The following is a 16463-nucleotide window of genomic DNA, read 5'->3' as shown; positions in this document are numbered from 1 at the left end:
GAAACACGGGTCTGTCAGTCACTCTGCTCTGCTGTAAGCCGAGGAGAAAACTTTCCTTGTATCCTACAACCTTTATCCAATGAGGAGCGAGAACAGCATGAAGGGCTGTGTGTGCAGCCAAGGGATGCGCGTGAATGTGGTGACGTAGGGACGAGGACCAATAGATCCATGACGAGGGCGGGGGCTGCTAACTCCATCGGCTGACAGGAAGTTAGCCAAAACGACCGCTTACTTCTGCTTTGACATGTATCTTATCTGTTGTCTGTATGAGGCTATAATGTGCTTGTGTTGAACATACAACTTAAGATATAACACCATACCACCACTACAGTTAAGAACATTTCAGTTTCCATCAGCTTTTCTCCAGCAAAAGATGCCTGAACACACACACCCACCACACTGAGCACCATCATGGTGTGTAATTAGAAAAGGGTCCTGGAAGGAATATCTCATCTAAAACCACTTGGCTGTTGTATTGATAGAGTAAAAGCTTCAATCAAATCAGGCCAAGAGAGGATTTTCTCAAACTAATGGTTTCTTTGAGCATCCAATAACTACGCATTTCTTTTATTGAGTCGACAGCATAGTTTTCTCAGGGTGACTCATCCATAATTTAATTTCTGATACCATGATAATTTTCTTACCAGCGGCTATCATCACATTAGCTATACATCTAAACAACCCAGAGTGATTTTAATTTTGACTGATAGGAGATCATTATGTATCTCAGATTATTGTTTAATAAGATTTTCTATATTTCATCATCATTCATCATTCATTCATCATTAACAGTTCATCATTAGTTCCTCAGTAACTACTACTCTGAAATTTGATCAGGGGTCCCTGAAGAACTGACCATTAACTAACAGTTAATTAATCAGTAGTTCCTCATTAACTACTCTAATTTTGTGTACCTTATTGTAAAGTGTTACCGTTAAATTTAATTCTGACATAATAATCACCTTCTCATGAAGTTGTGACAACACCATATGATTCTTCACAGGAACAGGGTAGTAGATTGCAAATCATACCCCTCTTGGTTGCCATGCAGTAACTCCAGTACTTCGTTCCTGATTTAACACACCAACCTACTCACCTATTCCCCATCCCATTTTAGCATCACACTGGTGATAGTGGTTCAGTTTGTCTTAACTGTTGTATTTCCCCCCCCCTGCATCCTAATAGTAAGAGCTCATTAGGTTGAAAGAAGTCTTAGGGACATTTGGTTCTGAAAGACAAGCTCTTTTTTTCAGCCCAGTTCAATAGTTCACAATTTCATGAAAGCATGCAACACTAAGCCCACAGAAAAGACTGATGAAGTTCACAGCACATAATAGCAGCCTGCACTGGTTAGATAATTAATGGGGCCATTAACATATTGGATGAAATTTCCTCATAACACAGGAAAATTGTGGTGGACTATCCCATAGTTTGTTGTGCTGACCGTATTTCTCTAACTGTAAATATCACATGAATCACATTGTGGTTATCAGATAGTTGCATTTAGTTGAAAATACACTGAACAAAAATATAAATGCAACAGCTCCCATTTTTCATGAGCTGAACTCAAAAATCTAAAACGCTTTCTAAGTACACAAAAGAACAATTTCTCTCAAATATCCTTCACAAATCTGTCTAAATCTGTGTGAGCACTTCTCCTTTGATGAGATAATCCACAGGTGTGGCAAATCAAGATGCTGATTAGACAGCATGATTATTGCACAGGTGTAACTTAAGCTGGCCACAATAAAAGGCCACTCTAAAATGTGCAGTTTTATCACACAGCACAATGCCACAGATGTTGCAGAAGTTTTGAAGGAGCGTGCAATTGGCACGCTGACTGCAGGAATGTCCACCAGAGCTGTTGCCCGTGAATTGAATGTTCATTTCCCTACCATAAGCCATCTCCAAAGGCCTTTCAGAGAATTTGGCAGTACATCTAACTGGCCTCACAACCGCAGACCACGTGCTGGATATTGGTAGGAACTGGAACAAGCTGTCGTATACGTCGATCCAGAGTATCCCAAAGATGCTCACATGTCCGGTGAGTATGCTGGCCATGCAAAACTGGGATGTTTTCAGCTTCCAGGAATTGTGTACCGATCCTTGCAACATGGGGCCGTGCATTATCATGCTGCAACACGAGGTGATGGTTGTGGATGAATGGCACAACAGTAGGAATCTCGTCACGGTATCTCATTCAAAATGCCATCAATAAAATGCACCAGTGTTCGTTGTTCATATCATACGCCTGCCCATACCATAACCCCACCGCCACCATGGGCCACTCGATCCACAACGTTGACATCAGCAAACCACTCACCCACATGACACCATACACGCTGTCTGCCATCTGCCACCTGCCCTGAGCAGTGAAAACTGGGATTCATCCATGAAAAGAACACCTCTCCAAAGTGCCAGACGCCATCGAATGTGAGCATTTGCCCACTCAAGTTGGTTACGACGAGGAACTGCAGTCAGGTTGAGAGGTTGATGTACTGGTTGCAGCTATCGTGTACATCAGTGTTCCTTATATGCCGTCGCACATTGTCCATCTTTGTATGTCCGTAGACTCTCTCATTGGCTGACTTTTATTTATAAATCTGTTCTTGGACTTTTGCCTACATATTTGTGTGTACACATGTGTAGAAACCACAGCCGATATGGCCTGCGTTCTCAGGACATTATACAGATGCAGGTCCCGAGAGTGAGAACGGAACTGGGCAAAAAGGCTTTTAAATTTTCAGCCCCGTCGACCTGGAATGATGTGCAGAAGGACTTGAAACTGACACATCTTGTAACTCTGGGTGAATTCAGGTCAATTATAATAGACAGAGAATTGAGCTCAATCGGACTGTGTGATTGCATTGTTTAATCATGTTTTCCTGAAATGTGTGATTGTATTTTATTTAAATCTTGTGTGATGTGCAACTGAGCTGTTGTGTGCTGCCGTCTTGGCCAGGTCACTCTTGGAAAAGAGGTTTTAAATCTCAATGAGTTTTTTACCTGGTTAAATAAAGGATATTGATTGATTGATTGATTGATTGATTGATTGATTGATTGATTGATTGATTGATTGATTGATTGATTGATTGAGACCCTGCTGAGGACAATTCAATTGACAGGCAACAGCTCTGGTGGACATTCAGCATGCCAATTGCACGCTCCGCCAAAACTTGCAACATCTGTGGCATTGTGCTGGGTGATACAACTGCACATGAGTGGCCTTTAATTGTGGCCAGCCTAAGTCACACCTGTGTAATAATCATGCTGTCTAATCAGCATCTTGATTTGCCACACTTGTGAGGTGGGATGGATTATCTCGGCAAAGAAGTGCTCACTAACAGATTTAGGCCCCGTTTGTAACACAACAATGCTCGCAGATGAAAACGGCAAAATATTTCATCGGATGTGCCTTTCGTTTAGACGGCGACAGCGTTTTCGGGGCTTGAAAACGCAAAAAAGTGAAACCACCCTCCAGAGTGGAAATCTTAAAAACGCTTCGCTGTTGCGTCGCCGTGTAAAGGGTGAAAACCATAGACTGTAAAAAGAATGGACGTAGCGTCCATGACGTCACCCATTGGTTGTTTTGTGCCGCTACTACGGGGGTTTGAACCGCGCCATGTTGGATTTGACTTTCCATATTTGGAGAGGTGCGGCCGTTAGCCGGCCGAGGGCCCGCCCACTGGCCTCGAAGCAGCGGTCTCCGGACCTGTCACTCAATGTTTCCGCGCCCTAATTGGCCAGAATTTTAAACCTAATAACAGTAAAACGGTAGAGTTTTAAAAAAATTCACCCCCCTCAGAGTGTGTGCGGGGGTAGAAACTATTGGTTGAGACCAAAAAACGTAATGGTACCAGGCTTTTAACATGTTTACTGAGGACGTAAAGTCGGCTATTTTAACATGGGGGTCTACGGAGAATGCTCCCTTCCGGTACCAGCCCCCAGAGGAAGCCGGGGGGATTGCAGTTTTTTGAATGCGGTAGTGAGCTTCACTTCTCAGACCGACAACTGCCCCCTTGGTGAAAACGCAAAACCTCTGCTCCGATTGCAATGACCTGAGGAGGGCACGGAGGGCAGCATAACGACGGCCGGCGTACAGCCTACCGGAAATCAAGAGGAAGAAGAAGAATACACAAGCGTGCGGACTTGGTGGTATTGTGTGTTGTGCGGCACGCTGCCACCTAGGCTCCTGGCGTGCATACAACATTGAATTACACAGACTTTTGTATCACCGTATGCACGCGGATTTCCACCCCAAAAACACTTGTCTAAACGTGGAATAAAAAGTGAAGACGTGACGCCACTTTAGCATTTTCTGTTCGTATAAACGTAGCCTTAGACAGATTCGTGAACGATATTTGAGAGAAATAGTTATTTTGTGTACATAGAAAGCGTTTTAGATCTTTGAGTTCAGCTCATGAAAATTGGGAGCAAAAACAAAAGTGTTACGTTTATATATTTATGTATCTCTGTATTGTATGTCTCTAGCAAATATAAGGCTGTTGCTTACCACAATGGAAAATATGATACATAAATGCCTTTTTTCTTTTCTTTTTTTAATGTGCTTCCTGAGAAATTTTCCACTAAAAGTGGGCGAATAGAATACCCGATTCTCAAGAGGCAAAGACGGATACTGTCGAAGCACAGTTTCCATGGTTTGAACCCAGCCCTGCAGGGGCTAGAAAATACTACATATGGTCTCAAACATCCACAAAAATTTGAGTATGTCATCTATGTGGCACGCAAAGGAAACTTATACCCAGGTGAAAGTTCAAACTGGGGTCACAAGTTGTCACATGGGTTATTATTAGCTAATCAGCTCCTTTCTCCATATAACAGTGCGTTGACCAGCAGTCCCTAAAACAGCTGACTTAGACCCACCCATGTGTTGCAAAATGAATGAACTGTGAAATGATTAGAAAGAAAGGAAGAAGGTAGTTTTGTTTCTCATCTTTGTATCTTCTGGACTCCCTACATATTCAAATAAGCCACAAACAGGCGACCACTGCAGAAAAATGGCACCAGTGACAAGAGGTGGCAAGCGGACATAGTTTCTGTTCACAAGCCTGAGAGGGTGGGAATCACTGCCGAATAAGGCAGCAGGGGGATGTATTAAGCCTGGCTGTTAATATGAGGAGAGCAAGCACAATTTTTTATTATACGTCAAACAGGCACAACAGGTAAAAGTCATCCAAAATACCCAAATATTTACAGCCAAAAGACTTTAGAAGTGACAAGAGGTAAGACAATATAGCGTGCAAGAGAAAGCAAAAGGGTTTACAGTGTTGCTTTGGTCATATGCAAAGTGAGTGAGTGGCATCAAGCATGTGATCGTGACTGGGGAAGGAGACATAAGACACAAAGGGAAATTCAGTTTACATGGGCATAGTTCTAAGGAGGAGGAGCTATGCATTAAATGAATGATACAAGCACATTATTCCTAACATAGTTACATTGGTAAGGTAAAGTTTACATAACACTCCACAACCCCTCCTCCCCTGGGCATAAGGACTAGTGCAATGTGTACACAGTCATGGCTAGTGGGTGTGGTACACCAAAGCAAACCCGTGACTGAGTTACCATACAGTTGCTGCATGCGCACCCACAAACACCCACAAACACGCTTATTCCTGTGTTTTGATGAAAACATGCTGTCTCAAAGCAGGGTGTGTTTCATCGACTTTATTGAAAACATGACTGAAACATTTGTGGTACAGAGCTGGTACAGTGTCTTATCTCCCTCCTGTGTCAGCCACACTGTACAGCACTGTACTTTATGTGTTACTCCAAGTTACATTCATGTAAACTCAATTGTTCAATATAATGAAACAGCACCACCTAGTGTTACAGTTAGGGTGAAATACTTATACTTGGATCATGTTTGGCGACAGTGTGGTGTCTAAAACTTGACTAAGTTGATTTTTACTCTCAAAATAAGTCTGAGGTATTTGGTTAAATGTAAGATTGTGGATTGGATACTTGCTACAGTCGATCTTATGACCAACAGTGGTGGAAAGTAACTCCCTATGTCTGTCACTATAAAAACATATACAACTACCATACAAGAACCAGGAGAAAGAGCTATATCCCAGGAACACACTTGTTTAGGTCTTTGAACTGCACCCTTTAAGAATATGGTGCATGTTTTGCCTGTTCTTTCTTAAGTTAAGGACCATACACATACAGTATGAGAACATATCTTTTTCAGATCATTTCTTTATTATCTGTTTGAAGAAACTTTAGACTAAGAAAATGTATTGTTAGATTAATGAATTAATGACCAATTATTATTTGACATTTTATTTTACACCAAATACATAATGATGCTTTATGTGTTCTGATACATTAATGGGATATGGGAAAATTTACTTCTTTAATGCATGTGAAGAATTTTACGGTGATCAAGTTCTATAGGTGATTTTTTTTTTAAATGTTCATCAGTGTAAAATCTGCACCTACTTTAACAGGGGTATTCACAATAACACTTGGAACACTTCATCATAATGCAGTAGACTGTTGAGTAGTTTCATCATGCTGCGTTGCGTAAAGGGAATATATTTTGCACCACGATATATTTTGTACAATTGAGATCTAAAGGGTAACTGTCATACATTTCCCTCTGAAATAAATAGATGTTTAAAGTAGTACAGAATTTAAAGGGACAACCAGGAGTTTCTATTTGGTTATAAAAAAGTCTCACGTTAATGTGGATGAATCTACGCTACCCACACTTGTTAATGGGCCCATTTTCGATAAATATATGGTTTTGTCTCTATCGTTATTTTGTTATTATTAGTGGTGGCGGAGATGCTGGTCGAGCCGACCAGCGTTTCTTTACTTTCGGTTTCGTGGCGAGTTATGAGAATAACGCCGCCAAATCACCGTTTATGGTCGGAACTACGACGGTATGTGATCGTCTTCGAACCTCTGACTTTAATTCTTGATGAATGAAAACATGAGTCCGTCTTGCGCCGGTCAAATAATTTCACGGTGCGCAGAGGCTCATAAATGTAGTGTGAAAACGCTTCACTTTTCCAAAACTCCTCGTTGTCCCTTTAATATTGTAACATATAGTGATTAAATGGACTTTGTTTTCTACCACTGTCTTTACTTTTACTTTTAACACCCAAATATCATTGCTGGACACACCCATATACTGTAATAGGACACACCATATACATGTTTTATTAAACCCTTCATCATTCTCATTGCCGTAGATGTGAAATTCTATTATTGTCCAACACTACAGTTACGGTGTTACACAACCAGCAAGGGATTATCACACCTGTCTGTGCCTGTGATGCTGCCGTTCTTATTGTCCTGCTGAGTGTGCTCCTGTTTCCTAAGTCATTTTCTTTATCTACTTAACCACACGATTAGCATATAGACACACGTCCAATCACATCTACTTGCTCCAGTTACAACCTCATCCCATTGGCTCTTGATCTTGCCTGTCAGCGACAACACCAACACGCCGCGTTTGCATTTAGTGTGTTTGGGTGAGAGGTCACAACCCTTGCTGACCTGGATTACCACAGGCTCCTGTAGCAATCTCATGAGCCGCTAAATTTAGCCTGTGCCTGGGATAGTTTCTCCAGTAAGGCTGGGGTGACCTGCTCCGACCCAATCTGAGGCTGTCTGGATGGGATTAGTGCTCCTTTCTGGCACAGGGACACAGGCACAGAAAGGATGTAGTGCAGTATTATAGATTGAAGTGGTGAGTCTTTTTCAGTCGTTGGCCAGACCTAACAGAGTGTGTGCCAGTGTAAAACTGATTAGGGCTACATGAAACATGACAATGAAATGTAGGTGAAGTAAAGCTCAGTCAATTTATTGATTTATGGAAAATATATCACATCTTTACATTTGTGAGATACCCTTAAAAGTTAACAGTCCATTTACCATTTTCTTCCACACATCCAAATAATAACCAGAACCAATTTAAATGCCTCAAACAGAACATTATTTAAGTTCAGTACTTTGATAAATCAAAGATACCTTTGCTAACCTGCGTCTCAAATTTAGCCAACTCTTCAAAAACCTAACACTGAAACCAATCTCACATCTAAAGCTGAATTCTTTGCTACAACACCCATTTCATCCCTGTCTGAATGCCCCCATTATAATAGCCCAAATGAAACAATCACCCCCACTACAAGTAATTATTTGTGAATATACAGTATATGTATTCTGTTTAGTAAAACAGCAAGCAGATTTAAGTTTGAATCACTGGACTACAAATTGAAGATCAGACACCAACAAGGACGAGAAATGAGTGAAACATATGAGTTGTTATAGCAGCAGCAACAGTGACATTTGGTTTCTTTTTCTTCATTTAGAACAAATCCTTTGTAATATCCACAGGGTTCATACCAAAGTGCAAATATGTTTAACTGCATGTATTTTTATGTTATTATCTTAAGTAGATTTATTATATTCTAATGAACTACAAGTCTTGCAAGAAGGTTGAGGCGATTTTAGAGTATTATGGCACATTTCAAAACCAAAGATAAAACATGTCACAGGTCATTTACTACAACAATAGGCAATGCAAACTTTACGATACACTAATATATATAGATATATTTTGTGACCAAAGTTTGTCATCAATACATCAATATTTGAGAACACATTTATAAAGCATTACATCAATATTGTATCATCAGGATATCTGTGTGCAGAACAAATGTATTAACTGCAGTCCTCAACTGGCTTTTCACAATAATCGTCCTGAAGCAATACAACATACTACAGTCTCCAATCAGTGCTGCAGGCAGTGAAAAGCCCACAACTCAAAACAAGACAATATAACATCCCCAGGGGGGGAAGAAAACCTTCAGCACTTTTCAGTCTCTCATTCTTGTCTGAACTCTCCAAGGTATAAGAATTCTCATCTGAAACCGAGCACCAATGAACACCCTACTCTGCAACTATTTGCTCCGCAATAATCAATAGTGACACAAATTTTACAGATATATAGCTATATATTTATGTATATACCTCCAGTGTGTACACAATCCGACCACTACCTCTGGTGGGATAAGAGCCTCCTTGTTGTGACGAGAGACCGCCACAGAAAGGGTGCATGCAAGAAGAGTACTCAATTCAGTGTTTGGAGGATCACCACTGGTGCAACAAAGTCAATTTTCATTATTGGAGATTATTCGGAAAGAATTAAATAGCCAACTTGTCGATACCAACTGTGGCATGGGTTCCTATCCCTCTGCCTTTTCAGTGTTGCTCTTTCCTCTAAATTAATCAGGAGCTGGGTGACTCAGCAGAATCTTGGTCTGAAGTACGGGGGCTTCGGCCCTCTTAAAGCTTGGTCCATTAACTTCTCTAGGGTTTATTCTGTTGGTGTTTGCTAAACAGATACCTTAGAAGTAGTTGGATGTACTGAAGCACAAATTTGCGAAATTCTACAGATAAGTGATTCTTGGGGGGAAGTTAGTTCATCATTGATAATTGTTCCTTTTTTTGGTTCTTAAAGACAGTGATCTTAGGAGGACAAGCAATGCTGAGAAAAATTTCAGTGTTCTCTTCACTTGGCAGTCATCATCTGGACAAACTCTGTGAAAAGAGCAGGAAACAACAGAGAGTGAGACAGCTGTTACTGCTTTTGGTGAAACAAACTGTTAGGAATTATGACAACGCCTATCATTTAAGTTATTTTGCAGGTTTTCTCTGCCACCTCTTTCTGGTCTCAGCCTTATTACTTATACAACAATCAATGTGTTTCAATAATGTTTCAGCAAAAACACAACTGAATGAAACTGAGTCAAGAGGCAAAGACGAAAAACACCACAAGAGGTTAAAGGGTAGTTAATGTTAATATTTGTAGATTAAAGATACTGAGACAAACAAAAAGAATCTCACCCTCATAGTTGACCTGACCATCGCCATCGATGTCAGCCTCGCGGATCATTTCGTCCACCTCTTCGTCTGTGAGCTTCTCCCCTAAGTTTGTCATGACATGCCGTAGCTCTGCTGCACTGATGTAGCCGTTACCATCCTGCAACAGAGGATTTTTTGTTAGTCTGTTCTTTTATTTACCATTTAACCTAAGAGCTCAAATACCACTGGTCAGTTTAGTGTCTCTACTATGATAATCTTCTGAACTGCAGTTCTTTAGCTTCACCTGTGTTCAGAGGTGGTTGCTAAACAATTGTTATTAGCATGCCACAACACCAACTAAAAGCCTTTTAATGGACCAAAATGCAAGTCAAAGAAAAAATAAACCATAGTCTTGTGTGATACCTAAAAATCACGCACAGATCAGCTGTCAACAGACTCTCTTTAAACATACAAGAATGAATAACATGAGAGGTTTTGACTATATTTTTCTCTTACTATTACTGCCAATTAAAGTCACATTGTACCTGTTAATATTCTCAGTTAGCTCAGTGCTAATATACTGTACCTTGTCAAAGACTCTGAAGGCTTCTCTGATCTCCTCCTCGCTGTCTGTATCTTTCATTTTCCTGGCCATCATTGTCAGGAACTCAGGAAAGTCGATTGTACCATTACCTACACAGAAAGAGGGTTTTCATGTTATCAATAACAAAATGTGAGAGATCGTTTTTTTTTTTTTTAAAAACACTCAAGTATCAACATCAGATCACCAAACAGCTGTGTATACTGTAACATTGCATCAAATTCAATGAGGTATGCTCTTGTATGATATGGCATCATGTGATTGAATCGAAATACGTGATGATTGTCAGAGTTGTGAGGAACGGTATGAATTAGAATAGATTATATATTTCACATATTCTAAATTTCATTTGTTAAAAAAAAACGCTCTATTCCACTTATAAAAGCTGCCATGCCAGTGACGTCAGACCTACCACAGCAACAGTGTTGATACTGCCACTGTGGGGCAGCAAGATTACAAAGTTACTAATTTGACATTTATCAGTGTCATTTGACTGTGTATTTTTACATTGCATAAATGTCACAACTGTATTCAATTAGATTTAGGCCTTTTGAGGAGTTTACAGGAAGAGCTCATTTGATATTCAAGAGCAGTAAACAGGGGAAATTGTCAAGAACTTAAAATCTCTCCATACACATATACAGCATAATAAATTCTTTCCCAGCAAGTTGAAAATTGAAATAGAAGATAACCAAAGTAATGTTCAAGTAACAATTAAATTTTTTTTTGTGTCCTCACCATCAGCGTCCACCTCATTGATCATGTCCTGAAGCTCTGCCTCAGTGGGGTTCTGTCCCAGAGAGCGCATGACAGTCCCAAGCTCTTTGGTAGTGATTGTACCATCACCATCCTTGTCGAACAGCGAGAAGGCCTCCTTAAATTCTGTACATTCACAACAATAACATTGTTAGTATGCCATCAGCACTTGGGTTGATGCAATCAATTTGCAGTTCATCAATTTTTAATTTACTCTAAGACTCAAAATCATGTTGGTTTTTATTTTGAACCACATCATCATCAGAGTCTGGTTAGCATCTAGTGAATCCATGTGTGTGTAATTAACTAGTACGCAGGATAGGACCATAAACAGACCCAGACGTGAGGCACCATCTTGCATCCTTGTATTTCTCTGGTTCCTTTCATCTCCGATTACTTTCTTTGGTTTGATGGTGAATTTATGAGCTGCTAAAACGACAAGAAACCAAACAGGTTTAAAATATGCACTTACCGGCAATCTGTTCCTCAGTCAGCTGATCAGCCTGTTAATGAAAGAATAAGACACCAATAAATCACTGACAGGTCTATAAGGAAAAGGGACTTTTTGGCAGTCCTGTTAATGCCTATCTTTTTAACTAAGTGAATGTGTTTAGGATAGTTTTGTTTCTGTAGATTCACACAGTTGTCAACCTTGAAAAAACCTGCAGAATGCAAGTTTATTTGACACTGTAACATCTAGACTGTCCCTGTAAAACATATTCTCACCTACACAAAGATCTCTGCTTGGTGAAGGTAAGAGGTAGAGCATGCAAGAAGTAGGACATGATGCAGAGAAATAAACAATGCAATTACAGCTCTATCTGCAGAAAACAACAAGTCTTTTCCTGTTCCTTGAACTTGTCTGGTGATTTTGATGCCATGCGTTACTGACTGTGGTCTCTAAATCCCATCCATTGTCTCTCAATCTATTCTAGACATCTCCATATTTGTGTAAACTAGCCCTTTTCTTCACTCGCAGATGTTTGTATTCTTCCAGTTTCAACACGCCCACTTGCTCGCTGTGAATTCACCAAACAATGACCTGCTCTGTTCTCACTATTGGCCATTACATGACTTTGCACTAGGGAGCTGACAGGGTGCATTCAATGTCCAGGTCAACTGATTCATCCCCACATACAGTTTTTTTGAGTAATGTCTAGACAGATTCAGGGTTGTTAGATAAAATAGGGCAGACATAAATTAATACACATCTAGAAATGACATTATAAGTAACATACATGAGTGTAATGAAATGCAAGTGGTCTGCTATAAATGCTGAGTGACCCACCTGCACTCTATGTTAGACTTGGCCTTGGTGTTCTTAACAAGCCTATACTAAGATTTGTTGGCTGAGTATTGAAAAATATCAAAATGTTTTTTTCATTGGTGACAATTAGCTACATAAATGTAACCTAAAATCTGAGCGGACAAACTGAAAAAAAACAAAAAAAACAAAACTGATTTGATCTCTTGACCTATGGCAAACTAGACACATGACACTATCCAATTTGAGTAAGAAAAACGTTTACACGCACTATTTCCATTAAACCACAACTCCTTGTCTGGTTTTACTCTGATTCTATTGAAAACCCTAACACACAACAAGAAGACACAATATGAGAAGATCCATAAGAGCATGGGCTTTGGTTTCAATAAACAGAAGGAGAACTGGCAGAGATAACCAGAATGCTAGCATCATAACTAACTTTTAATTGTGTGTAACATTCGGGCTACAATGTGGACTTTGAGTAGAGTACAGCCTAAACTAGACATTATTTTCTTTATTTAACCAACTCAACACATAGCAGCTGTTCATTGTGAGGAGGGAAACTACAGATTGTGGATGGACGTGACTTAAATGGTAATTCTTCATAATAATTTAAAGAGATTTCCATTCAGGCCAATGAGGAGCACCTGCAGCAGACTCCACTGTGTAAACAATTCAAACAAATCTGCCAATGCAAATACACGCCAAAACAAACAAATTCTAAACAGACTGGGATGTGATCTCACAGCTGGGCATTTCCTATGACCTAGCTCAGGATTGTGCCTACAAAGAAATACTGAAAACCAAACAAGAAATTTAACTATTGTTTAACCACACTTTTCCTGTATTAGACAGCGGGTTAAATTGGCCACTTATATTGTATTGAAACTGTAATTTTAAACAGTACAAGAGGTGGCTTCTTATATTCTATTTAATCTAAAGTGTGAGATCATCAAATGGGTACTCTCTCAAAAGGTGCAGATTTCTTCTACATTTTAAAGAAAAACTACTAAACAGTCTCTACCTGCCACATTTAGACAGATTTGACCACTTAAACTCAACACATTTTTCAACTATCCGAGACGTCACTCTGTCCTCCTCATGAGGTCTTACCAAGCCTGTCTAAGTCAGTCAACATGCCCACTTCAGGCTGAGAAAGTGTGATGAGGGACGGGTATAAATATTCCACGGCCCGAAATACACACGCCTGCTATAATTAGTGAGACACGAACAGGGTCGCCAATGTAGCACACTGAATATCACTGCAACTAACCACCTCTTTATATCTTTTTCACTGAACAAACGTGAGGCTCAGTTCACTATCACAGACTAATCCCTGCGCCAACTGTTGCTTGCCAGTGCTTGTTGCTTTGTGTCTGCATGTATTTTTTTATACTGTCAGGATAAGCTTCTCAGATGACATCTGTAAAACTGGCAGGAACAGTCAATTAAATGTTGCAGATAAAAAATCCTGTAAGTTTAGTTTACACTGTACAGTACTGGTGTGAGCTAATGAAGATAAGATGATAGTGCTTTATTGCCATTGTGCCCAAGAGTTAATGGTTTCAAGTTCAAACAAAAGCAGCAATTAAGCATGTGTAGCCTCAGAACTCGTACATCAAACAAAAACTCTTGCTTCTCTCCCCAAATCATGTTGCATCTAAAATGAAAGACAAAGTATGTTCCAAACTATATTTTGCCTTTCACAAAAGAAAATATTAAAGCTAACATTTATGCAGCTCTAGGTAGTAGCTACTCTGCATGTTCTTCGAGCCAATTTCAGTGAGCCTCCATGTTGGTTTCAGGGTGGGGGGATAAAAAGGAAGGCAGCAAGACAGACTGCAGAGTATTCATTCAGCCAATTTGGTGGTGCTGAAGCAAGCGGTGTCTGGATCAGGGCAGAGCACAGTTGTATGTTAGAGGATTTATACAGCTGCTGTGAAAAGTGCTCACCATACCAGTACTGCATCAGTTATCGAGATATCACATCAAAGATTTTCTAGTCGACGAGTAAGAACTACAAGGGCTGTGGTTTGTTTCTCTTTCCAATCACACTGTCAAGTCAAGTTAAGCACATTCTGGCTAGGCACCATGTGACTGATGGGCTACTGTAGCATACCGGTAATCCAAGTTTCTTTACTTGGCAAACGATAATATCTCTCGCACACCAAGTGTCTGTTCTTTCACAATACGGATAACAACAGGAGTGAAAGATAAAGGATGGGGGACAATGGAGAGGAGTCCCTCGTAGTACCACAGCAACGGGTTGTTTTGAGGTAGTTAGTTCCCATTTTGGAGGGTGCACTGCGGGTACTGACAGCCTACTGCACCAAGCACAGTTTGGTTCAATGCGGGGGGAAGGGAGGCGCGGAAGGAGGGGTGGAAAACAGACTCATTCAGCAGGAGCAGAATGCGGTTCAACGTTATGGCGCAATACGTAACGGAGGGGATGCTGTCATGGTGGTGTTGCACAGAACACACAGTGCAGAAATGAACCAAGACCACCCCTCATGAACCCCATCATGCAACATGACAAACAGTTGCTGCTAAAGGCGAGCGGCACACTACCACCTGTGAGCTGTATTCTTATGTAACCGCAATTGGTGGCGATTACAACCTCTTTTTTTTTTCTCTCGCTTGTTGCGCATGTCACACTACATTCATATCACCCTGCTGATGTGCCTGGCTGCAGGAGGTACTTCCAGTGTTGCAGCCGCAGCTTATGTGGCCCTGGCAAAATGATAGTTACAGTTTCAAGCCAGAGTTATGATATCTGTCTTGCAAGATTAACGAGATGGGTTACAAGATCACGTTAACACTGGACAGTCTATTTTTACACAGCACCCCTTTCACCACCACCACCACCACGCCCACTCTCGACTCAGAGCTAACGATAAAAAACAAACAGCGGAAAACCTCCATCAAAGCACGGAGGTTAAAATGCATAGTACAGTATTTACACACGCTTGAGAAATTGAGCCAAATGACTGACACCACATTAGAGCAGAAAACAGAGCGCACGTCCCCTCTGACAACACGACGTGCATGCTGCGACACTGATAGACCCTAACGTTAATCAAGAAAATGGTTTCTACGATCGCCAGTTTACAGACGGTAACTTACACAGAAAACCACTGAGTATACATTATGGTACGATAAAGACTAGATTAAGGGAATGTAGTAAGTTAAAAAATAAATAAAAAAATAAAAAAAATTAACCCCTGGTATTTTCTGCCGTTTTCTAGTTAGTAAAATGAACAGATATTGTTATGGTTGTTCGTATGGGATTGTGTATTTAGTTATAAAATGAGCAGTAGATAGTCATTCAAGCCTCCGACTGAAGGCAATAACGATTAGCTCCGTCCAGTCGACGGTAACCGTGAACGGCTAACACTGCTACCGTAACGTTAGCTTCTACGTTACTCACCATCGTCCCGTTGACTTTTCTAGCTCCGCGGAGATGACAAAACACCAAACGTACGGGTTTGTAGTTAACTTGTTTAGGAGTTTGATACTCAAGTGAAGTATTCAAATGCCACAGAAGTGCACTAGTATCTTCAGGGGAACCTGCGGAGCCTGTATCCCTGCGTTGCGGTGGAGTTGCCCGGAAACCTCAATCCAGTAAGCCGGCGCACTACTATGCCTTTGTTTGAGTATCCTTCCGCCGACACATCTTTGGCTGTCCCGTAAAATACATTGCGGAAATACCGAAATACTGAACAGAAACAGAGACGTCCTATGACAGAAAGTGTTTACATTGCAATGTACGTGCTTTGTTTATTGATGAATGTCAATTTTACACTTTACCAATAACAAGAAGACCACAATTCTTCTTGCTGTATTAAATGAAGTGCGCAATGATATCTACCCTACCACCCCATCTCGTGAAAGGACACTGTAGGGAAGATAAACCATGTCTAGATCGTATTATGTGATTGTAATTATAATAGATCTAGTCTAGATTTATGAAAAGTTTGTATCAGAAAGGCTTTTGTTTAGTAT

At 40.5% G+C, this 16463-nt stretch overlaps 1 protein-coding gene across 1 annotated transcript; it reads right to left on the bottom strand.

Moving 5' to 3' along the window:
* Window positions 1–7813: 7813 nt before the first annotated feature.
* calm3a (calmodulin 3a (phosphorylase kinase, delta)) lies at window positions 7814–16081 on the bottom strand. The gene is made up of 6 exons (XM_085796433.1): window positions 15889–16081; window positions 11667–11697; window positions 11177–11320; window positions 10424–10530; window positions 9880–10015; window positions 7814–9573 (listed from the first exon to the last, which is right to left on the bottom strand). The coding sequence occupies exons 1-6, from the start codon at window positions 15889–15891 to the stop codon at window positions 9545–9547; spliced, it is 450 nt and encodes a 149-aa protein (XP_085652559.1). The 5' UTR covers window positions 15892–16081; the 3' UTR covers window positions 7814–9544.
* Window positions 16082–16463: the final 382 nt, after the last annotated feature.

This window comes from Trachurus japonicus, chromosome 13 (genome assembly GCF_045865225.1).
Source record: "Trachurus japonicus isolate A0001 chromosome 13, Traja_1.0".
In the NCBI taxonomy this organism is placed as follows: domain Eukaryota; kingdom Metazoa; phylum Chordata; class Actinopteri; order Carangiformes; family Carangidae; genus Trachurus; species Trachurus japonicus.
The sequence above is the reverse complement of the archived record's forward strand: the minus strand, read 5'-3'. Positions and strand labels throughout refer to the sequence as shown.